Source organism: Bison bison, unplaced genomic scaffold (genome assembly GCF_000754665.1).
Source record: "Bison bison bison isolate TAMUID 2011002044 unplaced genomic scaffold, Bison_UMD1.0 scf7180017864530, whole genome shotgun sequence".
NCBI lineage: Eukaryota > Metazoa > Chordata > Mammalia > Artiodactyla > Bovidae > Bison > Bison bison.
In genome coordinates this window covers 6,825,088-6,851,952 of record NW_011495080.1, presented here as the reverse complement: position 1 = coordinate 6,851,952, position 26,865 = coordinate 6,825,088, and the positions used below count along the sequence as shown (strand labels likewise).

General features: G+C 42.2%; 2 protein-coding genes across 3 annotated transcripts in view; both read right to left on the bottom strand.

Moving 5' to 3' along the window:
• Nucleotides 1-171, bottom strand: part of COPG2 (coatomer protein complex, subunit gamma 2) — a 141,166-nt gene extending 140,995 nt beyond the window's left edge. For both annotated transcript variants that reach the window (XM_010831667.1, XM_010831665.1), the window contains exon 1: nt 51-171. In XM_010831667.1, the coding sequence (XP_010829969.1) occupies nt 51-87 (37 nt within the window). In that variant the 5' untranslated portion in view covers nt 88-171. The remainder of the gene's footprint in view (nt 1-50) is intronic.
• Nucleotides 172-420: 249 nt separating this feature from the next.
• On the bottom strand, nt 421-24,795 carry TSGA13 (testis specific, 13). The gene is made up of 8 exons (XM_010831663.1): nt 24,693-24,795; nt 23,412-23,586; nt 20,711-20,789; nt 18,197-18,268; nt 17,085-17,291; nt 5,032-5,171; nt 4,357-4,484; nt 421-694 (listed from the first exon to the last, which is right to left on the bottom strand). The coding sequence occupies exons 2-8, from the start codon at nt 23,432-23,434 to the stop codon at nt 525-527; spliced, it is 819 nt and encodes a 272-aa protein (XP_010829965.1). The 5' UTR covers nt 23,435-23,586; nt 24,693-24,795; the 3' UTR covers nt 421-524.
• Nucleotides 24,796-26,865: the final 2,070 nt, after the last annotated feature.

The following is a 26,865-nucleotide window of genomic DNA, read 5'->3' as shown; positions in this document are numbered from 1 at the left end:
GCGGGGCGGGAGAAGGGGAAGGGGCCCTCGCGGCTGAGCCCCGGGCGTACCAGACTCCTCGTCCTTCTTGTCGAATTTTTTAATCATCTTGGACGACTTCCCAGCGCCCAGACCCACCGCAACCGTCCCAGGCGCCGCAGCCGGCAAGCGGAAGAGGCTGCAGGAAGGCCGGCCCGGTGCTCTGGCGCCGGTTGGGCCGCGGTCCCGTCACTCGGAAAGAAGGCCCGCCCTCCCAGCCCGGCGCTGGCGGCTCTCACCGCCCCCTCGGGGGCGTGGCCACGCCCTCTCCTCCTTCCCAAGCCGGGCGGAGGCGGGGCCAGCGGTGGGTCCCACCGGAGCGCATCTCCGCCCCTACAGCGACCGGTCGCAGCTGGGGGCTAGCCCCGGCCCGCCGTACAAGCCACGGGCAGCCCACGCCCGGACCGGGCAGAATGAAATTTTATTTGGTTGGCACGCCCTAGGTGGCGACTTCTGCAGGCCCCTCAGTCTTTGGAGAAGAAGCGGGGGCCATGTAGGGTTTGTTTTCACTTAATGACAGTGGCGCTTTTTATAAACCACTGCTGGGCCCTTCCATTGCGGAACTCGCTCTCTCCTGGTGCGGTTCTGGTGGGCTTCTTCTCCAGGAGTGATGAAAGGGTTAATGGTTCCCAAATCATCTGGGAAGTTGGCGAGTCGCTCCCTGACTTCTTGGAGACTGCAACAAAGCACAGGGCACCTTCGTGAAAATGGACTTCCCGAGGGAGGACACATAATGTGAGAAACGAAAAGAGACCTATTTGGAGGGGTGAGAAAGCTGGTCTTTACTCAGAGCAAGAAGCGTAGGTTTTGGACGACTGACCACCATTCCCAACTCTGTTTATAATTCTTCCCTTCATCAAGACACACTTTAAAACACTACCAGTTTAGGATCTTCCCTATCTAATCCCACCCCTTTCAAATGATTCCGTCTGTGACCATTTTGACACTTGTGTGTTTGTGTGTGTGTTAGTTGCTCAGTCGTGTCCAACTCTTTGCGGCCCCATGAACAATAGCCCACCAGGCTCCTCTGTCCACAGAATTCTCCAGGCAAGAATACTGGAGTGGGTTGCCATTCCCTTCTCCAGGGGGTTGACACTTACATAACTCTTACTAAGTTAGGGTACTTTCACTTGTGCTTTCATATTCCTCTCCTCTTAGCCCTTTCCTAAAATGTATGTTGATTTTCAGTTCTCCTGTCTGAGAGTGTAACTAAGAAGCTGTTTCTACCTTTGGCTTCAGTATCACTTTTTCCAGATTCTCTTTCAATTTCAGCCCTTCTTGGACGCCTCTGTTGTGGGCTTGTCCTGTTCCCATCCCTCCCCTCTATTCTGAAGCATTATGCCATATCCCTTAAATCTGTTTTCTTATTCCTACTGCTATTGCCTTAGTTCGGGTCCTGTCTGTTTTTTGGACAGCCTCCTAACCAGCCTTCATGGCCCCCATCAAAACAGTTTTCTATGTAACCTTTTGTTTGGATGCCTGGTAAACATGGAACATTATGGATGGAAGGAGGGCTTGCTAACTTCTCTTTTGCTTGAAGTAGAGACACTGCATCAACTTCACAACAGATTGTTTAGGAAAAGCACAGTAATGGCCCTTTAGATACCTAGGTAAATAGCCATTCATTTTTCTTGAGGGAAACTGTAAAGTTACCATAATTCTAAGAAATTCTTCAGACTGAGATATTAAGTGTTCTGTTTAGAAGTGTAAATTGAGTTACCTTAACAGAATCATGGCCTTGAAAAATCAGAAAAATCCTAATCCAGATTAGAGTCTAGACCCTGGAGAAATTCTTTCTTCTAATATGGATTTAAGCTAAACTGCTGATATGCTGCATATGGTATCAATTGAGCTTTAACTCCAGTTTTACAAAGTATACTATTATGCTTGCCTTTTCTGGCTCATAAAGCTCAAACCTTGCTTTCCATGTAGAGTTTCCCTTGAAGGAAATAAATGTTCCTACTTATTTATTCTGGGCCTGAAAATAAAAAGGCTTAGGGGAAAGGAGCAACCTCTTCCACTCTCATGGGCCAAAGTATTGGGAGCCTAGGCAGAGATGGTGAATGTAAACCGAGAAACTCCCAAGAATGGATAATATGCTGGGGACCTGCTGGTAAGTGTGAAGGAACTTGGAGGATGGAAGGGACGGTTGAGGCTGAGCCTAAGAGTGGCCCTTTTTATTTATTTATTTTTAAATATTTATTTTTTTGGCTGCCCTGGGTCTTAGTTGCAGCATGTAGGATCTAGTTCTCTGACCCAGGATTGAACCTGAGCCCCCTGCATTGGGAGTGTGAAATCTTAGCCACTGGACCACCAGGGAAGTCCCTGAGTGGCCCCTTTTAAAACAAGATAATGACTCTGCCATCTTTGAACTTTTGTCCACATCTGTGAAGTGTCTTGGGTTTTAGTTTTGTTTGTTTGTTCTGTTTTGGCTGTTTGCTGCAGCGTGTGGGATCTAGTTCCCTGATCAGGGATCAAACCCACACCCCCTGCATTGGAAGTGCAGAGGCTTAACCACTGGACTGCCAGGGAAGTCTCTATGAAGTGTTATTTAATGCCACAGTTTGGGTTTAGCTGTATATGGGGAGTTAAGAGGGTGCTTCCCTGATGGCTTAAGTGGTAAAGAATCTACCTGCAATGCAGGAGATGTGAGAGACATGGGTTCAATCCCAGGGTCAGGAAGATCTCCTGGAGAAGGAAATGGCAACCCACTCCAATACTCTGGCCTGGAAAATCTTATGGACAGAGGAGCCTGGTGGGCTACAGTCCATAGGGTCACAAAGAGTCAGACACAACTGAACGCTCAAGCACAGGGAGTTAAGAGAGGCAGTAGGTGGATCTTGGGTGAGGTGGCACATAGGTCCAGGAGGAGCAGAGATGCTTGAAGAAGCCAGGTAAGGGATGGTAAAATATGCCCTCACGCCTCTGGAGCTGTGAGTGTTGGAACTGAGGATGGTTGGCTGTCACTAGAATGGCCTTGGAGAACAGGGAAGCATACCTTTGGGAGTTTCAGAAATTGCTCAAGGAGAGAAACCCCAGAGGAGAAATGAACCTTATTTTGGAGCCATAGGCTAGGGAAGTCTGGGGACTCACCGATTAAACTAATACACAAAGGTGACTTCAGTGCTCTGAAATTCTTCAGTGGGTCATAAACACTTGCTGGATAAAACCTAAGCCTTTATTTATACTAATAGACAAAGCCCTTAGTGATCTGGCCATCCATCTATCCTATGTACTGAAAGTGCTATTACTGGTGCTTGATAAATATCCAACACTTAGTAAGTGCCTGATAAATGTTGCTAAATCAATGACACTTTGTGAGAAGCATTCTTCTTGCACCCCTACCTCATTCCCTACCTTGGAATCTCCAGGCAAGAGTACTAGAGTGGGGTGCCATTTCCTTCTCCAGGGCATCTTCCCAACCCAGAGATCGAACCCAGGTCTCCTGCATTGCAGGCAGACACTTTAACCTCTGAGCCACCAGGGAAGCCATCCCCTACCTTGCACCCCTACCTTATCCCTTATTCCACACTGTCCTGCCTCAGCCCCAAGGAGACTCATGGACCTTTGAGACTCACAGCTTATCCTTTGGCCCTTCTAGAACAGTTTTCCTCAAAGTGTGATAGGCACACCACCGGGTAGTTTTGGGAGATACGTAAGCATTTTAAATTTTAATTATTATGAATTTGATTAAATGTACGCTGTGCTTTGTCCTTCAGTCATTTCCAACTCTTTGCAACCCCATGAACTGTAGCCCACCATGCTCCTCTGTCCATGGTGGCACGAATACTGGAGTGGGTTGCCATGTCCTCCTCCAGGGAATCTTCCCAACCCACGTCTCCTGCGTTGCAGGCAGATTCTTTACCATCTGAGCCACCAGGGAAACCTCAATTAAATGTATAAGAGGAGAAAAAACCCCATGTGTTAGTATGTCAAACCCATGATGTCAATAACATAGGACATTAGGACATAGGACATAGAATAATAACATAGGATAATAATTAGGATGAAACCAAAAAATAGTAATACTTTTAAAGAAAAAACATTAAGTAAATTATAGGGCAATTAACACATTGACCAAAACTAGTAACGTGGTGGGTGATGTAGTTTGGGAAACACTATGCTGGAACTTTCTTGAAATTTAAGGATTTACACAAGGTCAAAAGCCTAGAACCACTCAGGCCTCTATCTGTTCTTGGCTTCCATGCTACACAGAAAAACAGTCTCTGGAACCTCCAAAAGAGATGTTGATTTGCCCTCATCACTCATCTCTATAGGTTGTCCCTCCTGCCCATGTCGCTGTCTTGTAAAGCATTGCTTTGAAAGAGAGGACCTTACCATCATTCTTCATATATTTTTTACAGACTGAAGCAAAGGTGAGCTGAGGGTACATTTTCTTCTGTTGCCTCAGAGTGTAGACCTTTGAATACTTCCCTTCACTCTTGAAATCATTGTCAGTGGAAAACCTTAACAAAGAAAGTTGACTTAGTAGGTCCTAGCGTGGGGGTGAGGTAGGGGTAGGGGGTTACTGGAACCAGGAACTACATCCTCAGATTCTAGGGAAGAAGAAAGGACACAATTAGAGGGTGTTCATTGGTACAGAGTGGCAGTTTTGTTCAGTGGAAGGGATGCTTCTAGAACCTAGCATTGCAAGTCTATGAAGGAACTCCAGAATCTCCTCTCTCCTCTCCAAACTAGATAGAGGCTGCTCCTATAACCAGTTTCAAATCAGATTGTTCCTATACCACAATCCTTAACATGCACTGAGGGAGATTTTTTGTTGTCGGTTCCTCAAATCATAGACCTTTGACTATATCTCTTGTGAAAAACCTTAGTTTGCATTACTGTTTCTCTGTCGCTAAGGTGGAAATGTGCTTGGGGGTCACGTAGGAAAGCTGTCTTATTGTTATACAGTTTTCCACATTCCCTATAACCAAAAAGTATTTGTTAAATTGTATTGAACAGAGATAGTGACATGAATAAGGAAAAGGAAAGAAAGACCCAGGACTTCACCTAAACCATTGTTCTCGCTTGGATTTGGTGTCCTCCAACAGCATCAAAGGGAATACTGGTTTCAGTCCAGATCTTAAATTTTTTTTCTGAGGCATCAAGGGTAGGAAGAAGTTCTCAGTGGGCTTGTGCTGATGACTTTCCTGCAGCAATGGGAAGAATAGAAAGTGAGGAAGTAAGCTGAGTCCCCTGGGCTTAAAGGCAGAGCTAGGTTCCTGGACTAAGCTTCAGTTCCCCTAAACTCATGCAACAAGACCTGCCAAAGAGGGAAGTAGGGGTACAGAAACCCAAAGAAGAGAAAAGCAGTTCCCTAAGTGGGCTGACACATATTCATTTCACAGCCAGATGATTTGTCCAAATTTTGGTCAGATTCCAAAGTCATCGATTAAGCTTGCACACGAGCCCTGTGTGTAAGTGGAAGAATTCCCTGGGTTTTGAGGATTCACTTAGTGAAGTGCTTAGGAAACCAAACATTTGGTGATAAATTGGGAAATATTGTTTTGTTTTCTTTTGTTTTGGGAAATATTGTTGATCCATGGGATGCTACCCACCTTTCTTAGAGATGGCTGTCTCATTCACATCCTATTCTCTGCAGTGAAAAGGCCACAGAATGGGATGTTTTGTGACGTAATAATTTTGTCATTATTAAAGTCATAGAATCAAAGACTTTCAAAGGATCATAAAGGTCATCAAGTCTAACCAATCATCTTATCCCCTCCATATCATTATCAAGTGGTCAATCTTCCTATCTCTAAAAACCTAACCTACTTAATTAATAGCTGATTGCTAACACCCTGTAACTTCTACCCTACAGTCCAAATGGCAACCATGAAATAGAAAGACACTTGCTCATTGGAAGGGAAACTATGACAAACCTAGACAGAGTATTAAAAAGCAGAGACAACATTTTGCTGACAAAGATCCGTATAGTCAAAACTATGGTTTTTCCAATAGTCATGTACAAATGAGAGAGTTGGACTGTAAAGAAGGCTGAGCACCAAAGAATTGATGCTTTTGAACTGTGGTGCTGGAGAAGACTCTTGAGAGTCTTCCTAAGAGGACAGCAAGGAGATCAAACCAGTTAGTCCTAAAGGAAATCAACCTTAAATATTCATTGGAAGGACTGATGCTGAAGTTGAGGGTCCAATACTTTGGCCACCTGATGCAACGAGCTGACTCATTGGAAAAGTCCCTGATGCTTGGAAAGTTGAAAGGCAGGAAGAGAAGCAGGTGACAGAGGATGAGATGGTTGGTTGGTATCATTAACTCAATAGACATGAGTTTGAGCAAACTCCAAGAGATAGTGAAGGATGGGGACGCCTGGCATGCTGCAGTCCATGGGGTCACAAAGAGTCAGACATGACTGAGTGAACAACAGCAACAACTCCAAACAGAACAAATCTAGTGTCTCTTTCATAGATGCCTTAAATAATGTAAAGAAATCTGTCACATTTCCCCTGAGTTCCCTCTCTCTTCCAGGATTAACATTGCCAACATTTTTTCATATGACATGGCTTTGGGTTATTCCCTGTTCTCCTGATTTCTCTCATTTTAACTCATTTGAGAAAGTTACAAACTAGATTTTTCCTAATGTGTGGCAATCTGAAATGGGCACAATTTTCTAGGTGTAGACAGTTGCAGGATATATCTCATTAAAGTCCCTATTCAAATGTCATCACTGCTTCTGAGAACCTTCTCTAGCTACTCTGTCTAAAACCACACCCATCACTCTCCACTCCTTTATCCTACTTTTGAGGGCACTTATTACATTAGGTACTTTCTGTGCAATTGTTGACTTGCTTATTGTCTGTCTGCTCCACTGGAATTAAACTTTGACTTAGTCACTGATAGATCCCTACCACATAACATTGCCTGGCAAATAGTAAGTGCTCAATGAATGTTATTGAACGAATAAAACAATGACAGAATAAATGAATAACCAAACTAATTAGTTGACCTGTACTGAACCTTTTTGCTCAGAATTTTCAAACCTCTTTTTTAAAAGGCTTGCTGATGAATTAACCATGTCTTTTTTTATATTTGTTATTACATTAATTGGTTATTTTGTTGTATTTATTTGCTATATCTGTTACATTTATTGTTTAATTCTCATAAAAATCTCATAAATTCTTATAAAAATCCTGTGGTTGAACCATGTCCTTTTGATTCTCATGCTCTTGAAACTATTTCATTTTGAGGAACAGGATTCATTGACGTTACCTCCATTAATAGGGGTATTCATTTAAATTACCTCCATTTATGGCTAGGACCTATCATAGCCAATAATCTGACCACAAAAGAGCAGAAACCTTAGCAGAGCTAGATTTTAGAGCAAAAAAACAAGAATAAAACCATTATTTGGAATCCAAAGCAGCACGAGCTAAGGACCCCAACTGCATGAGCTTGTCTATCTTGTCTCATATCATTTAGCATTATCCATTAACATGTTTCCTACTTTCTTTCTGTCTGCTTCCTTCTCGCTCTAGCATTCCTTCCTTACTTTTGCCCTGAATATCATTTTTTTTAACCTACAACTTTTGCTTCAATCTGCCCCTACTTACCTACTACCTTCTTACTCATGGTTTGACTTTTCTCTGTCCCTCCTCTCCATGTCCTTTCAGTTTTTATTCCCACATGCACATGTGTGCTAAGTCACTTCAGTCATACCTGACTCTGCGACCCTATGGACTGTCGCCCACCAGGCTCTTCTATACATGGGATTCTCCAGGCAAGAATACTGGAGTGGGTTACCATGCCCTCCTCCAATCTCAACACTCTCCTCCTCCTCACACACTCTCAATCTTTTCCTTTCCCAATTCAGAGCCCTGGAAGCAAGAATCTGACTAGCCCAAAGATTTTGGTTGTTGGTAGGTTACCAAACTAAGCTCCTGGGAGCTCCTGGGCACGGAAATCTTTCTGTCGCCTATTTCTCATTTGTAGGGACTCCAGCCTCCATGACCTTCCCGGATTATCAAACAGTTGCTAATCAAGGGAAGAGTAGTCAAAAAACCACCTGAAGCAAGATTAAAGGAACCAGAGAAGTTCATCAAGACCACCTGAGACAAAATTAAAAGCATTCAGGCCCTGCACACAGCCTAATTTTATCAGCAACCCCACTCATGAACTATTCCTATAAAACTCATCATCAAATCCTCCTAGGTTGGGACACACAGTTTCTCAGCGTAGGAGCCCACTGTGTGCCCCCTTTGCCTAGCAAAGCAATGTCAGCCACAAATTGTCACTTACCAATTGCATTGCCAGTGACTGAACAACAAGGGCATTTGCCATCTGCTTCTGCAGAGATTGAACACTGTGCCACAGCAGCTGTTGACTTTCAACACCTCCTGAGGGAATTCAGTTTGGAGTGAAGCACTCTGTGCTCCCAGGAATCTGGTGGGACATGTCTTTGGATAGTTGGGTGTTTTTCAGTCAGTTCATTCACTCAATCATGTCCGACTCTGTATGACCCCATGGACTGCAGCACGCCAGGCTTCCCTGTCCATAGCCAATTCCCAGAGCTTGCTCAAACCCATGTCCATTTAGTCAGTGATGCCATCCAACCATCTCATCCTCTGTCCTCCCCTTCCCCTCCTGCCTTCAATATTTCCCAGCATCAGGGCCTTTTCTAATGAGTCAGTTCTTTGCATCAGGTGGCCAAAGTATTGGAGTTTCAGCTTCAGTATCAGTCCATCCAATGAATATTCAGGACTGATTTCCTTTAGGATGGACTGGTTGGATCTCCTTGCAGTCCAAGGGACTCTCAAGAGTCTTCTCCAACACCACAGTCTAACAGCATCAATTCTTTGGTGCACAGTCTTTTTTATGGTGCAACTCTCACACACATATGCAACTACTGGAAAAACCATAGCTTTGACTAGATGGACCTCTGTCAGCAAAGTAATGTCTCTGCTTTTTAATATGCTGTCTAGGTTTCTCATAGCTTTTCTTCCAAGGAGCAAGTGTCCTTTAATTTCAAGGCTAGAGTCACCATCTGTGGTGATTTTGGAGCTGAAATAAATTCTGTCACTGTTTCCATTGTTTCCCCATCTATTTGCCAGGAAGTGATGGGGCTGAATGCCATGATCTTACTTTTTTGAATGTTGACTTTTAGCCAGCTTTTCACTCTCTCTTTCATTTTAACCAAGAGGCTCTTTAGTTCTTCTTCACTTTCTGCTATAACGGTGGTGTCATCTGCATATCTGAGGTTATTGGTATTTCTCCTGGCAATCTTGATTCCAGCTTGTGATTCATCCAGCCCAGCATTTCTCATGATGTATGTACATCATGTACATACGTACGTCTCTGCATGTACGTTAAATAAGCAGGATGACGATATACAGCCTTGATGTATTTCTTTCTGAATTTGGAACCAGTCTATTGTTCCATGTCTGGTTCTAATTGTTGCTTCTTGACCTGCATACAGATTTCTCAGGAGGAAGGTAAGGTGGTCTGATATTCCCATCACTTTAAGAATTTTCCACAGTTTGTTGTGATACACACACTCAAAGGCTTTGGCATGGTCAATAAAGCAAAAGTAGTTGTTTTTCTGGAATTCTTTTGCTTTCTCTATGATCCAGCTGATGTTGGCAATTTGATCTCTGATTCCTCTGCCTTTACTAAATCCATCTTGAACATTTGGAAGATCACAGTTCACGTATTGGTGAAGCCTAGCTTGGAGAATTTTGAGCATTACTTTGCTAGGGTGTGAGATGAGTGCAATTGAATAGTAGTTTAAACATACTTTGGCATTGCCTTTCTTTGGGATTGGAATGAAAACTGACCTTTTCCAGTCCTGTGGCCACTGCTGGGGTTTCCAAATTTGCTGACATATTGACTTCAGCACTTTAACAGCATCATCTTTTAGGATTTGAAATAGCTCAACTGGAATTCCATTACCTCCACTGGCTTTGTTCATAGTCATGCTTTCTAGGGCCCACTTGACTTCACATTCCAGAATGTCTGACTCTAGGTGAGTGATCACACCATTGTGGTTATCTGGGTCATTAAGATCTTTTTTGTATAGTTCTTCTGTGTATTCTTGCCACCTCTTCTTAATATCTTCTACTTCTATTAGGTCCATACCGTTTCTGTTCTTTATTGAGCCCATCTTTGCATGAAATGTTCCCTTGGTATCTCTTAATTTTCTTAAAGAGATCTCTAGTCTTTGCCATTCTATTGTTTTCCCCTTTTTCTTTGCAATGATCACTGATATTATCTCCCCTTGCTTTTCTTTGGAACTGTGCATTCAAATGGGTATATCTTTCCTTTTCTCCTTTGCCTTTCACTTCTCTTCTTTTCTCAGCTAAGGCCTCCTCAGACAACCATTTTGCCTTTTTGCATTTCTTTTTATTGGGGATGGTTTTGATCACCGCCGCCTCTGCAATGTCATGGACCTCCATCCATAGTTCTTCACACATTCTATTTGTAGGGATTCCAGCCTGCCTGGAAGCTAATCCCTTGAATCTATTTGTCACTTCCACTGTATAATCCTAATGGATGTGATTTAGGTCGTACCTCAAAGGTCTAGTGGTTTTCCTTACTTTCTTCAACTTAGTCTGAATTTTGCAATAAGGATTTTATGATGTGAGTCACAGTCACTTCCCAGTGTTTTTTTTGCTGACTGTGTAAAGTGTCTCCATCTTTGGCTGCAAAGAATATAATCAATGTGATTTCATTATAACCATCTGGTGATGTCCATGTGTAGAGTCTTCTCTTGTGTTGTTGAAAGAGGATGTTGCTATGACCAGTGCGTTCTCTTGGCAAAACTCTGTTAGCCTTCGCCCTGCTTCATTTTATACTCCAAGGTCAAACTTGCCTGTTACTCCAGGTATCTGTTTACTTCATACTTTTGTATTCCAGTCCCCTATGATGAAAAGGACATCTTTTTTTTTGGTGTTAGTTCTAGAAGGCATAGTAGGTCATCATAGAACTGTTCAGCTTCTTTGGCATTAGTAGTTGGGGCACAGACTTGGATTACTGTTGATACTGAATGGTTTGCCTTGGAAATGAACAGAAATCATTCTGTTATTTGTGAGACTGCATCCAAGTACTGCATTTAGGGCTCTTTTGTTGACTATGAGGGCTACTTCATTTCTTCTAAGGGATTCTTACCTACAGTAGTAGATATAATGGTCATCTGAATTAAAGTCATCCATTCCAGTCCATTTTAGTTCACTGATTCCTAAAATGTTCAATCTTGCCATCTCCTGTTTGACCACTTCCAATTTACCTTGATTCATGGACCTAACATTCCAGGTTCCTATGCAATATTGTTCTTTATACATCGGACTTCACTTCCATCATCAGTCACATCCACAGCAGGGCATTGTTTTTGCTTTGGCTTCATCTCTTCCTTCTTTCTGGAGTTGTTATTCTATTCTTCTCCAGTAGCATATTGGGCACCTACTGACCTGGGGAGTTCATCTTTCAGTGTCATTGCTTTTTTGCCTTTTCATACTGTTCATGAGGTTCTCAAGGCAAGAATACTTAAGTGGCTTGCCATTCCCCTCTCCAGTGGACCACATTTTGTCAGAACTCTCCACCATGACCCGTCCATCTTGGGTTGTCCTACATGGCGTGGCTCATATTTGCACTGAGTTAGACAAGGCTGTGGGTATTTTTAGGAACAGAATTTATGATCTCAATCCTTGTATCTCCTAATATCTAAAAAAGCACTAAATCCCTTCATATTCATCACCTCTTCATGACTAGCAGAAAACCTTTTGTAAAGCGAGTGCCTGATTGCACTGAACTCCCCCTTCACCAAAATTTTATACATATTGACCTTCCCCCGCTCCTTCTTTGGAGCAGTCTCTCAGATCTATCTGAGATGCTGCCTCCCAGGCTGCAGTCCTCATTTTGCCCCCAGTAAAACTTAACTCACAACTCTCAAGTTGTAATCTTATTTAGTCAAGGGCAATAAATCTATTCTTTTCTATTTCACCCAAAATTCTGTCTCTGAGATTTGCTTCAGTACTGGTGTACTAATGCCAAGCTTTTGGCCTCAGTTGGTTTTGGTTTGGTTTCAGTTTTTTTTTTTTGGTTGGTTTGGTTTAACAGCACCAATCTATAGCACAGGTCACTAAGCAGCCTATGAGATTGGCTTCCCTGGGTCTGGTGTCCTCCTCTGGCTCTAGGTAGGCTTAGAAAACTGAGTCTGAAAGTGAAAGTGAAGTTGCTCAGTTGTGTCTGACTCTTTGCAACCCATGGACTGTAGCTCACCAAGCTCCTCCATCCATGGGATTCTCCAGGCAAGAATACTGGAGTGGATTGCCATTTCCTTCACCAGGGGATCTTCCCGACCCAGGGATCGAACCCAGGTCTCCCACATTGCAGGCAGATGCTTTAACCTCTGCGCCACCAGGGAAGTACTCAGAATATGGCCTTTCTTCACAAACTGTGGTAGGGTCATGTTACTTAGAAAGGGCTGTGAGTATAACAACCACTGTGATAGACATGTCTGGTCCATTCTTCCACTTGACTGCTAAAACCCACACTCCTCTTATACACATGTCTGGATGTGGCAAAAGAATGCTTCTTTTGTGTATAATCTTAGGCTCATAAAAGAGTGCCACATTTGTCTAGTAAGACAAGAGGGATGCAGCATGAATATTCAAGAGGCATTCTAGATATTGGACATTTCCATCTTCTTGGACTTGTTCCAGATAGCCCCATAAAATTACCACGCTGCCAGTCTTCGACAATCAAAGCCTTACCACTGTCTATTAATACAATTTGGCTGTACTGCAATTTACTCATGAATAGGATCAGGTCCCACATGTGACCTGCAAGGCTCACAAAGTGGCAGCTGTTGGAAGGAAGCTCTTCTTGCCCAAAGGTTACATGATAGTCTTGTATTTGCTTCTCTACCTTGAGCAAGGCAACCTTGGCCTGGCATTTGTTCCTCTCAGTGTATATTACCCACTACCAGGAGAACAATCACTGAGCTTATGCTCAAATGGCACAAATTCTGAGACCCAAGAAATCGTAGGCCATGAATCAATTAACTCCTTTGTCAGCATATACTGTTGAGTGTTAGCATTTTATCCTCTGTTTGGAAAAGAATCTTTCACTGCCATGCATCTAGCAGTGGAGGAAATGCTAACTCTAAATTAACCACATGTTATTATAATGGTTTATCTTGGGTAATTCCACTCCGGGCATCATATTTCTGTTATAATTAGATTTTTTGTGAACTTTTTCACTTATTTAATTTCTTCTAGTTATATTAGGCCCACTCTAATGGCTGTCAAGATCTTTTTTACAAGAAAGACATACACACACACACACACACACACACACATTTGTGGCCACATCACAAGGCTTGTGGGATCTTGGTTCTCTGACTAGGGATTGAACTAGGGCCCCCAGCAATGAAACCCCGGAGTCTTAACCAATGGATTGCCAGGGAATTCAAGATCTTTTTTAGATCATGATTCCTAGATATATCTTAAATTGGTTTTCTTCATTTTCTCTGCTATTGATTTAGTTCTGTCAACTACAAATTAGCACTGGCCTGTCAAGTGCAAATTGGCACTTGCCAAGAGCATGTGCCAGTGACTGAACAACAACAAGGGCATTTGCATCTGCCTCTGCAGAGACTCGGAGAAGGCAATGGCACACCACTCCAGTACTCTTGCCTGGAAAATCCCATGGACAGAGGAGCCTGGTAGGCTGCAGTCCATGGGGTCACTAAGAGTCAGACATGACTGAGCGAGTTCACTTTCACTTTTCACTTTCATGCATTGGAGAAGGAAATGGCAACCCACTCCAGTGTTCTTGCCTGGAGAATCCCAGGGACGGGGGAGACTGGTGGGTTGCCGTCTATGGGGTTGCACAGAGTTGGACACGACTGAAGCGACTTAGCAGCAGCAGCAGTGGCAGAGACTGAATCCTGTGCTACTGCAGCTTCTGATTTTCAACACTCTCTGAAGAGAAATCAGGGTGGAGAGCCACTGTGTGCTCCAGGGAAACTGGTGGAACAGGTCTTTAGATAGATATTTTCAGGAACCGATTTCATTATTCCATTCCTTCAGTTCAGTTCAGTCTATCAATCATGTCTCTGACTCTTTGCGACCCCATGGACTAGCATGCCAGGCTTCCCTGCCCATCACCAACTCCTGGAGCTTACTCAAGCTCATGTCCATTGAGTTGGTGATGCCATCCAACTATCTCATCCTCTGTCATCCCCTTCTCCTCCTCCCTTCAATCTTCCCAGCATCAGGGTCTTTTCTAATGAGTCAGTTCTTTAATCCATACATGAGTACTGGAACAACCAAAGCTTTGACTATACATCCCAACCCTTGCCTCTCCTCATATCTAGAAAAGAACTAAATCCCTTCATGGTGACATTAGCCCCTCATGACTAGCAGAAAACCTTTTGTAAAATAAGTGTTTGATTGCACTGAACTCCCCTTTCACCAAAATCTTTTATATTGACCTCCCTCCAAAACCTCTTTGGAGCAGTCTCTCAGAGCTATCTGAGGTGCTGTCTCCTGAGCTGAAGTCCTTATTTTGTCCCAAATAAAACTTAACTCACAACTCTCATGTTGTGTATCTTTTTTAGCTGACAATTAAATTCTTCAGCATGTCTCACCTTGACAATTGTAGCAACAATATAGTTGTTGTTCAGTCGTGTCCGACTCTTTGCAGTCCCAGGGACTGCAGCCCACCAGGCTTCTTTGTCCTTCACCATGTCCTGAAGCTTGCTCAAACTCATGTCCATTGAGTCAGTGATGTCATCCAAAGTCTCATTCTCTGTCCTCCCCTTCTCCTCCTGCCTTCAATCTTTCCCAGCATCAGGGTATTTTCTAATGAGTTGGCTCTTTGATCAGGTGGCCAAATATTGGAGCCACCTGATGCTGGAGCTTCAGCTTCAGCATCAGTCCTTCCAATGAATATTCAGAGTTGATTTCCTTTAGGATTGACTGGTTTGATCTCCTTGTAGTCCAACGGACTCTCAAGAGTCTTCTCTAGTACCACAGTTTAAAAGCTTCAATTCTTCGGTGCTCAGCCTTTTCTATGGTCCAGCTCTCACATCTGTACATGACTACGGGAAAGATCATAGCTTTGACTAGATGGATCTTTGTTGGCAAAGTAATGTCTCTGCTTTTTAATATACTGTCTAGGTTTGTCATAGCTTTTCTTCCAAGGAGCAAGTGTCTTTTAATTTCATGGCTGCAGTCACCATCTGCAGTGATTTTGGAGCCCAAGAAAATCAAGTCTATCACTGTTTCCATTGTTTCCCCATCTGCTTGCCATGAAATGATGAGACCAGATGCCATAATCTTAGTTTTTGAATGTTGAGTGATAGTTAATCTTTCTGATTTTTATCTCCTCTGCAACTAATATACTTTTTGCTCAACTTCCAAAAAAGGTCTTTCTAAACTGCAGATTTGGTTATACTTTTAAACTCCTGCCATTTACTCTCTTCTTGTTGTTGTTCAGTTGGTAAGTCATGTCTAACTCTTTGCGACCCCATGGACTGCAGCATGCCAGTCTTCCCTATCCTCTACCATCTCCCAGAGTTTGCTCAAACTCATGTCCATTAAGTCCGTAATGCTATCTAACCACCTCATCCTCTGCCGCCCTCTTCTCCTTTGCCTTCAATCTTTCCTAGCATCAGGGTATTTTCCACTGAGTCAGCTCTTTGGTTCACATCAGGTAGCCAAAGTATTGGAGCTTCAGCCTTAGCATCATCGGTCCTTCCAGCAAATATTCAGGCTTGATTTCCTTTAGGATTGACTGGTTTGATCTCCTTGCAGTCCAAGGGACTCTCAAGAGTCTTCTCCACTACCACCATTTACTCTCTTACATTCCCCTAAATGCACCTCACTTTCTCATGAATCTATGCCTTTGCTTTTCCCATTGATTGGAATATCTTCTTTTATTTTTGGTCAGGGTTCACCTCCTTTGCCAAACCTCCCTGATTATCTCCTTTCCTCCAACAAAGATATTGTTCCCTACTTTATATTAGTATATCTTGTATATTCTTTTATTACTCACATATCCTAGTATATTATATTAATAATTACTTTGTATATCTCATTTATTGATTTGTCTCTCCTGTTAGACTCCAAATTCCTTCAACATAGAGACTGTCTTGTAATCACCTTTACATTTTAGTTCTTAGCTTAGTATATATCTAGCAATTGTCTTGGGCTTGCTTGGTGGCTCACTGGTAAAGAATCTACCGGCCAATACAGGAGACGTGGGTTCAATACTTGCGTCAGGAAGACTCCCTGAAGAAGGAAATGGCAATCCATTCCAGTATTCTTGCCTGGGAAATCCTATGGACAGAGGCATCTTCAGGCTACAGTCCATGAGGTTGCAAAGAGTTAGACTCGACTTAGTGACTAAACAACAACAACAGTTTATAACAGAGTCCCAAATATCTGGCTGCTGTGATAGTAAATTTTCTGTTCCTCTTCCCTCTTGATACTCAAGAGCTATGGGTAGAGAGCATAACTCTTTTCCCTTTAGATTCGTTTCTGTTCCTTACTTGTCATTTCCAGATTTATCTGTTGCTACTTTATACTCAAAGAATCCGCCTGCAATGTGGGAGACCTGGGTTCAGTCCCTGGGTTGGGAAAATTCCCTGGAGGAGGGCATGGCAACCCTCTCCAGTATTCTTGCGTGGAGAAGCCCATGGATAGAGGAGCCTGGTGGGCTACAGTCCATGGGGTCACAAAGAGTCAGACACAATTGAGCAACTAAGCACAGCACTTTATACTCAATTATAAAGCCAGTGGCTAGTTTACCCTTCGTTAATTACAAATTAAATATCTTTGATCAAGGAAGAATGATTTTTTAATTAAGACCTTCTTTTCTCTGTGCAATGAATGAAGTTTCATGACCCAAGTTTGTACTGCTCTGATTCTGAGTATTTCCCAGACCCTCAGATTCTATTTGGTGAAGCATGTGGCAAAGAATAAGAAGGAAGTGGTTGGTCCTGAGTACCATCTTCCATGTTAAGTTAGCTCCCTTCTTCAAGCTAACTGCTAAATTCCTCAGGATCCTTACTCATGATGCCAGGAAACTTCCCCAGGTGTTCTTACCTTGAGCAGTAACTCATTGGAAAAGTATTTTGGTGTGACGTCCTTTCCTTGATGATCTATCGGGCAGGGAAGTGGGTTGTTGGTCAGAATCAGTAAGGTCTTATCCTGATCATACTCTATTGCTTTTAACGTGAAGCTTTGAATTTTCCTGTTTCGAGCCAGGAATTTCTGCAGTGCAGTGGGCTTCAAAGGCTCATAGTACTGGGCCTGAGCAGACAGAAAGGTTTCCAGAGAGACAAAGGGATTAGATCAAGGGCAGATTAACTGGTTAGCTAATCTTTTGCCTCTATGGGTTAGGGACAGAGAAGCTGGACGGGGCCTGGCTAAATCTGCTCAAAAACTTGTTTTACAGAAAATGTCTGAAGCTTTCAGTCCCTTTCTCCTCTCAGAACATTTCCCTGCAAATCCACCAAGGGGCCGAGGAAATGCGATGGGAAAGTTTCCACATAAAAAGGAACAGAGAAGACTTAATTCTTGTGAAAAAGTGTAACATTGTGTCCAACACAATAGGGCCAGCAGAAGTTTCTATGTTAAACCTAAAGGGCCTTCTCTACAACACTGAGGCACAGTGGACCATAAGGTACCAAATCTCTGAGCCCAGGGAGCCCTGAGGAGGCCAACACAGCTCTCATCCACCTCTTCCCACCCACCAGCGTTTCTCCAGGCACAACCACATTAAAGGCAGAACAAGCACAATGTCAAAAAGGAAAAACAGTCACAAAAAGAGCATGTCACTTTAGATGTGGTGGGGGAAGGGGGAGGCCCACTAAATTTCCTTTTCCATCAGTAGGGGGAAGGCAGGGGACTAGAGAGGGAGGAAAGGAGGGGGAGAAAACAGAACACTTCCTGATTAGACATATGTTTTCTCAAAGTAAGAAAGAAAAAAATGTCAGCTGCAGGGCCCACTTTCTTCCCAGCCCCACCCTCCTCCCTCTCCACCATTCCCATCAGCGCCCTGAGACAGCTAGCTCTGCTTCCAGGTCCCAGGAGGATGCACAGTCACAGTAGCTGGTGGCACTTGGAAGCACTTGGGTTATTCTCTGCACTGGGCCTCGGCACCACAGCTGAAACTTGCTCTTGGAGATAGTGGGGGAATGCTTTTTATCACCTACCAAATTTGGATGGACTGTGTAATGGTGCAGGTTCTTTAGAACAAATTTTGATTGCCCGACTGCATCAATAATCTAGAGACAATAAACAAAATATTAGTGTTTCAAGTCGCGCCTATCCTAAACAATATTCCATTCCTTACTTCACCTTAATCCAGCTAAAATCTGGTCTCTAACTCAAATTAAGTGAGAAGAACTTCATGTTCTGCACCCTGGGTTGCTGGAATGAGAGCCATAGCATGTAGAGCTAAGTTCTAAGGCATCCTGACAGGGCAGCTTGTACATGGAAACGTGGACCGGCTGTGTGAAATGTTAGGGGTCCTTAGGAGGTGAAGTGGTGAAATAGACAAGGACGGCATCAAAGTTTAGACAAATCACCCCAAGGGGTTACACCTCTTTCCTCTGCCTTTTCCATTTCTATAGGAAGGAAATCAGATAAAAAGAAGAAAAAAATGAAGGACAATCTTTAAGGAGAAAAGCAAGTTACAGAAGGCCAATAACTTAAGGGTTTTGAGTGGAAGGAAGTCTTGGGGATAACTGCTTGCTGGGCTGGGGGGGTGGCACACAGGAAGGGAGGAACAGCGGTGCGCTTTGCATTTTTTAAAAAATATTTTTGCAATTTATGATTCTTCTAGAAATGTAGCAAAGAGTAATTGAATTTTGGTAACCCTTCTGTCTGAAAAGTGTGGAAGTGTTAGTTGTTCAGTTGTGTCTGAGTGTTTGCAATCTCATGGACTGTAGCCTGCTAGGCTCCTTTGGCCGTGAAATTCTCCAGGCAAGAATACTGGAGTGGGAAGTCATTCCCTTCTCCAGGGGATCTTCCCGATCCAGGAACCAAACCCAACATCTACCGCATTGCAGGCAGATTCTTTACCGTCTGAGCCACCAGGGAAGCCCCAACCCTTCTGTCTGCCACTTTGCATTTATCTACCAGTGGTGGTGCTGGTGGATTGTCTGAGTGTCATGCCTAGTGGTAGAGTCGCTGGGCCTGCTCCAACTCCTGCTGACTCCAGGGTTGTTGTCTGGCCCTAGATAATCTAAGAATGGGTCAAAGGGATGTGAGCACAAGGAGATTAAAAAAAGCTCTGAGTTACCTCCTTTGGGCTTGGTCTAATGAGAAATTAGATAAAGAGCACAGTCTTGTGTGTGGATCAGCATTTCTAAAGATCGCCTGTTCTCAAGAAGGTGATAGGGTAAGATGAGATTCAGAAGAAAGGGAACTGCACAGGCGAATAGAGTAAGAAGGTGAATGAAAAAGAGGGAGATAGTAAGGAGCAACAGAACTGTGTGGTGAGGGGAGGTCTTATGCTCCAGGAGGAAAATGCCAGGAGCTGGCAATTTTCAGGTGTTGGAGGAGGACTAGGAGAAGGACTAGCAGAGCCATGCCATGCATTCCTTTAGGGACGGTGGGAATCAATAGGGGACAAATCCAAAGATGTACTGATTTAATTTATACTACATTTTGTAAAACTGGAGTCCCTGGGTTCAAAACAAAAATACTTTTGAAAATCCTGCTTCGCAGATGTGATATATAATATTTAGAATCATAAACATCTTGGAAAAAATTGGAGGGGGGAGAAGATGCAAAGACTTCTTTTACAGTATATTTAAATTAATTTTGGGGGGCAAAGCCTCTGGGAATTTTTATGAGGTATTATATATTTTTCCAAATTAGTCTCCAGCAGTTAACTAAGATCCCCTGGAGTAGGAAATGGTACCCCACTCCAGTATTCTTGCGTGGAAAATTCCATGGGCAGAGGAGCCTGGCAGGCTACAGTCCATGGGACTACAGAGTCAATCATGACTGAGCAACTCAGCACATACACACACACACACACACACACACGCGCGTAAGAATGTCTAAATTGAAGTATGTTTTTAGTTTTACGTTGAATTGCACTATCTCTGGCTGATGAAATAAAAGTTGACCCAGAAAATTTACCTGAATATGATAAACCTAGGGAAGTAACCAAGCTACCCAATGGAGTTTTGTTTTAAGAAGTGATCACAATATCTAGTTTAAGTCAGGGTTTAATGCTCACTCATGCCCTAACATAGATTTCTGGTCCCTGGGTTTTGAGCCGTGATTCTTTGTTGATATGTCCCTTTCTCTTCCCTTTTCTTTTTCCACTTCCCTGGTGGCTCAGATGGTAAAGCATCTGCCTAAAATGCGGGGGACCCAGGTTCAATCCCTGGGTCAGGAAGATCCCCTGGAGAAGGAAATGGCAACCCACTCCAATATTCTTGCCTGGAAAATCCCATGGACGGGGGAGCCTGGTAGCCTACAGTCCACAAGGTCACAAAGAGTTGGACACAACCGAGCAACTTCACTTTCTTTCTTCCCTTTTCTATGTCTCTGTTTCTCTTTCATTAAATTAGATAAATTAACCTGCTTTCTATATAAATCTTAACTACTTTTTGCTTTTCAACAGGAAGTTTGTGAGACCCAGCTTATAAAGTACTCTAAGCGACTCCAAAGAAAGATTATAAATGAACATTGCTAATATTCTTTCTTACCTCATCACTATCAAAAAATATTTCTTTCTCAAACGTAACTGGGCTAGTTCTGAAAGTCCTTGGTTTGGCATGTTGAGACCTAAAAAAGAGGCAGAATACCCAGTTATATTTTCTTACCCAAACGTGTGGTCTTCTACACGTTCTTGACCTCCCTCAATGAAGTTTGGGGACGTGACTTAAAGGAGCCAATTTAGGTGATCATTAATTGCATATGTTTGAAGGTGGGAGGAGAAGGGGATGACAGAGGATGAGATGGTTGGATGGCATCACTGACTCAATGGACATGAGTTTGTGTAATCTCTGGGAGTTGGTGATGGACAGGGAGGCCTGGCATGCTGCAGTCCATGGGGCCACAAAGAGTCGGACATGACTGAGTGACCAAACTGAACTGATTTACACATGTATGGGTAGCGAAGAAAAGGATTCATTATTCAGCCTGCATGCTAGGGGAAAACCAAACTTCATTTTGAAGAGTTTAGCAAGCAGGATCTCTTAGAGACATGGTGACAATTGATAAGTTGATTTCTCCTAAAGTAGCAGTTTTAATAAATGAAAATTAAAACCACAATAGGCTATCACCTCACATCTGTCAGAATGGTTATAATCAAAAAGAACACAAATAACAATTACTGGAGAGGATGTGGAAAAAAGGAAGCCCTCATATATTCTTTATGGGGATGTAAATTGGTGCATTTTCAACAGCATGAATGGACTGGGAGGGTATTATGTTAAAGTGAAGTAAGTTAGACAGAGAAAGACAAATATTATATGATATCACTTCTATATGGAATCTAAAAAAAAAAACAAAACTCTGACTGTAATGAAAAAGAAGCATCCTTACAGGTATGGTGAGCAAACTAGTGGTCACCAGTGGGGAGTGAGGAGGGGGAGGGGCAAGACAGAAGAAGGAGATTAAGAGGTACAAACTGCTACGTGTAAGATAAATAAAATACAGGGATATATTGTACAACGCAGGGAATACAGCCAATATTTTATAATAAGTTTAAATGGGTTATAACATTTAAAAATTGTGAATTACCATGTTGTGCACTGGAAACATATATGATATTGTACATTAACTATACCTCAATAAAAAAATAGAGATTTTAGACCACTCAAGGAACTGGTCTAGTTGACTGTTTAAGCAAATGCTTTTGTGCAACTGGACCATGATAATATCCTTAAATTACAAATACTGTTTTATAGACCTACTTGCCTACTCTTCTCTACATGGAAACAATTCTGTCTTTGCCAATAATTAGCCAATAATTCCACCAGAAGGGATATAGTTAGTGAAACGTCACAATTAAATTTCCAATTCTTAATGACTGCTTGGATTACTGGTTCCCTCATGTACCTAAGCATAGCTAAGTTTCCCTACCTAGAATTAAGATAATAAAAATAATCATCAGTTACAAATATTCTCGTAATCTATGCTTTCACTTACTTTCCCACCTCCCTTCCCCCAGATACCAGTTCCCTCTGGGGAAAAGGGAGGGGGTGCAAAAGTTGCAATATTTAGTAACAAAGTATTTTGGATTCCTTGACTAATTCTTAGGAAGTCCATTTACTGTTCAAATATAGTGAAAGATGCACATCAATAAGATTGGGTTAATGACGAAAATAAATAACCTGGTTTCTGTTTGGAGTTTAAACTAGCTTAAATTAAGTAGGATCCTGGAACTACCTCAACTAAACCTCTCCCCTTTAAAAATGAGGGTGGCAGAGTAAGGACCAAAATAATAAAAGTAGAAAAAGCCAAGCTATATTGTTGCTAGGTCACCTGGCTATAGCATGGTACAAATAATCCCCAGTCCAGGATCAAATCCATCCAAGGATGGCTCATTTCCATCTATTGCTGGCCAGAAGCTGCATCATCAACTCAGGCCAAAGGTCTTAAAAACAGTCCCCAGCAGAGCAGGTGACACACTGTGGACAGACCAAAATAAATTCATCCCCTTATCATTGCAGAGTTGGTACCCTTTTGATGTGTCCTATTGCTTTAAGTTATTAACTTAATTAACCAATAATTAACACTATATTATAAGCTTTGGGGGTGGTGGTGGGAAGGAGGCTTAAGAGAGAGTGGATATATGCATATATGTGTATATATATATATATATATATACACACTTATGGCTGATTCACATTGTTATACAGCAAAACCAATACAACTTTGTAAGGCAATTATTCTCCAATTAAAACTAAAATTAGAAAAACAAAAATCCCACTATATTATCAGCTTTATTGTAGCACTTTTCAAAATGATTCTTTGGTATCTAAAAGGCAGCAGAAGATCCCAGATGCTCTTGTTCAAGGCCAATTTAAAGCATAGATCAACGTGAAAAATGCTCCTTCAACCCAGCAGTGTCCATCTTTGACAGCCCGGTGCTTTCTTTTTTGGTAAAGTTACTCTAGTTGCTGCATGAAGCCCAGCCCAAGATCTGAGAACTGTAAATTTTTCTATTTTTTGACCATGCCACGTAGCATGCAGGATCTTAGTTCTCTGATTAGGGATGAAACTTGTGCTCCCTGCAGTGGAAGCACAGAGTTTTAACCAATGGATCACCAAAGAGGTCTCTAAAATGTTGTTAATTGAGTATCTACTCTGTGACTAGTACTGTTCAAAGTGATATGGGCTACAAAATAGGTCTGTATAAGGAGGTATTTATAACTTAGCTGGGCAAACAAGACTACACACTTGGTCTGTCTCCTTTGGCCCATTGCTGTTCACTGCTAAGTGGACCAGCTAAGGCAAGTAGTCACCCAGAGGCCACACTCAGTGCCTCTAAATCGTCCACGTTCTGCAGGGGGTTCAGTTCAATGCAAACATTCTCTTCTTAGCACATTTTGTGTGCTCAGCCCCTTTCTTGATCCTGGATGGGAAACAAGAGGAGACAGCAGTGCCCTTGTGAGTGCAGAAAATACATGAGATGTGATGATCCTTGTCCTCAAGAACTTAACTTTAGTTGGTAAATGCAGGGAAGGAAGAGGAAGTGATTGTTACATATGAAAAAATAAGGACAACTACATGCTAACATATTAGGTAAATCAACTCATTTCTTGGGGCCTCAATTTCCTCATTTGTGAAAAATGGAGTTAACAAAATGATTTAAAGTGACATTCCAATTCCATGATAGTGGTGAAATTTACCTACATAAAGACCTTAATAAAAAATTCATGTGTCAGTTGTGGGTGAAATTTGGAGGAGTAGCTGTTCTGTACTATATACCTCCCCTCTCAATATGATATTTTTCCAGTTATTAGGCCTGACTGGAAGGTTATTTTGTTTTTGCTCTGTTTTTCTTTTTTTTGCTATTATTGTTTGAAGTAATAACATATAAAAGTGGAGAGGTAGAATGAGGTCAAATTAAGGAGACCCAGACAATTAAGTTGGAGAAGGAAATGGCAACCCACTCCAGTACTCTTGCCTGGAAAATCCCATGGATAGAGAAACCTGATGGGCTACAGACCAAAGGGTCGCAAAGAGTCAGACACAACTGAGTGGCTTCACTTCCTTCTGACAATTAAGTAGAGGTTTCAGTTCAGTTCAGTTCAGTTGCTCAGTCGTGCCCGACTCTTTGCGGTAAGGCCTATTAGCCAAAGCTCCAATAAAGCCTATGAGTTTGGAGGAAAGATTGTATTAATAGTGTCCATAGGTGATTGTTTGCAGTTTGTCTAGACATAAACACTAAACATACTGTCCAGAGTTGATAACTAAACTGAGCTAAACTGTGCAAATCCCCTTTAAGGAAAACAGACTAGTAAGCTTTTCATCCTTTTCTCGCGTCTAGTTTTTCTGGAATTGTGGGTCTAGCTCATGTTTAGATTGAAACTAAAATAAAGGAAGGCAGCAAATTGGGGGAGGGGAGTGGGGGTGCAAGGCTTGTGCTGCTTGTCTGCAACCCAGGGTGGGGAAAAACATCACACAAACACAAACACTTCATCTAAAATAAGAATAGAAAGATCTAGTGTACAATACCTTGAAGGGTATAGGGAAATCTTAGCTCAGGGCGGAAGCGGGGATTTCTTGACCTGGAAACTGTCCATTTTCAAAATATTCTAGAGGAGACACAGGGTTTTGTGATGAAAAGGCAATCTAGAACGCTGAGGTGTTCTATGTTGGAGTCAGAGAATGGAAAACCCAGAGATTTTAAACAAAATCTGCTACAATCTGCTCCAACTTGTTTTTCTAACCTATGACTCCCCAACATACCACATACTGGTTTTTTCACTGTATCTTTAGAAAAATTTTATTGAAGTATCATAGATTTATAATGTTGTGCTAATTTCTACTGTATAGCAAAGTGATTCAGTTATACATATATATTCTTTTTCATATTCTATTCCATTTTGGAAGATACTGAATATCCTGTGCAATATCCCTGTGCAATACAGTAAGGATATATTTTCACTGTATCTTAATCAGCCTCTCCCTAGCCAATGGTTTTAGCCTATCCCTCAAACACATTTATAAAGTAAGCATTTATTTCTCTCATTCTCCAAACTCCAAACTCTCTTCCCAACCTCTTCAATCCATTTGAGTCTTCCTCTTTATGTTACTTCTCAGATCTTTCTTCTTGGGAGAAAAGTTTTCATATCAATCCAATCTCACACTCTAGCCTGCAGGTTCTGTTTTTTTGTGCATGAAATTACATAGTAAATTGTTGTTTTGTGTGTGCTTTTCTTATATATAGGGTGTTTGCCCCTTAGGCAGTAAGCTCTGCTTTATACATCAGGCATTCAAAATCAGATTTATTTATTTCAATATACTTATCAAATATCTGTGACATGTTAGGCACTGTCCTAGGTAATGGAAACCAAATATAAATTAGATGTACTCTTCAACCTCAAGGAGCTCACATTTTAACCAAGAAGAAGACAAGGAGAGGGCTGAATGCAACATATTGCAGTGTGTATGTTAGACATAGATTCAGGATGCTAGTGGAGTAGAGGGGAAGAGGACTTAACCTAGATGATAAGAGACAGGAAGAGGTTTGGAATTAATGTCTAAACTGAGTCTGTAAAGATGAATGTATTGACCGGGTGAAAAGAAGAGGGAGGAACACACACAAATCATGAACACAGAACAAGGCACGACTCATTTAGGAGCATTGCCAGTAACCGCAGTGTTCCTGGAAGGTGAGATTTCGTGAAAAGGTAGCAAGAGATGAGACTGGAGAGAAAGCCAGGATCCAAATCCTAGAGTGAAGTCTCTAGAAGAAACTTACAGGTTATTCTCTGAATAATGAAGCACTACAGAAGGATGTTAAGTAGGGATACTTTGAACAAGATATATTTTTAAAATATGAAAATGGTGGTGGTGTGAACTATAGATTGGAAAGATGAAGAGGACTTTAAGAAGGCTGTGACAGTACTGAGGAAGGGTTGAGAAATTATAAGAGTCTATAGTAGTCACGAACTTGTGCCACTCACTTGTGCCTGACCCTGGATGACTTACTCAAAGATGGCCCACCAGGTTTTCTCTACTAGGAATCTGAACATTTGATAAAGACAGAGAGATGAAAGATGATTGCAGCTGAGTTACCCAATGCAGTGTCACAGACAGAAAGTCTGAACTCCACCTGCCAAGGCCCCCAGAGATGCCCCAGATCTATGCTCCATGAAGTGGGGTTATTCAGTTCTCCCTTCAACTCTATCAGCCTTCCTAATGTCTTTTCAAATAAATCCCTTGTTTTGCTTAATCAGTTCATTTCTGTTGTTTGAAACAAACAAGAAAACCCTGAACTTATATAAGTTCCAAAGGCAGGATTGAAGGCAGGAGGAGAAGGGGACGATAGAGGATAAGATGGTTGGATGGCATCACCGACTCTATGGACATGAGTTTGAGAAAGCTCTGGGAGTTGGTGATAGACAGGGAAGCCTGGCGTGCTGCAGTCCATGGGGTCTCAGAGTTGGACATAACTGAGCGATTGAACTGAAAGGTAGTAGCAGTGAAGAAGGATAAAAGAAGATCTGAAATACGTTAGAAAGGTGATATCAGTAGGACTTAGTAACCAATTGGATCCATGCTCTCATGAATACTATAGTCACATTGCTAGCCTGAGTGATGTAGGTGTAATTTACCAAAATGTGGAATAAAGGAAATGGAGTCAGTTTGGGGGATAAATGATGAATTTTAGATTTGGTCAATT

Excerpts from the sequence above, each read along its gene's own strand:
- TSGA13 (XM_010831663.1), bottom strand. The coding sequence starts at position 23,434 with ATGGGCCAAAGGAGACAGACCAA. Across the intron at positions 4,485-5,031 it reads AAGCGAGAACAATGGTTTAG|GTTTTCCACTGACAATGATT; the intron begins GTGAAGTCCTGG and ends TTCTTTGTTAAG. Across the intron at positions 695-4,356 it reads AAAATATATGAAGAATGATG|TCTCCAAGAAGTCAGGGAGC; the intron begins GTAAGGTCCTCT and ends GCTTTGTTGCAG.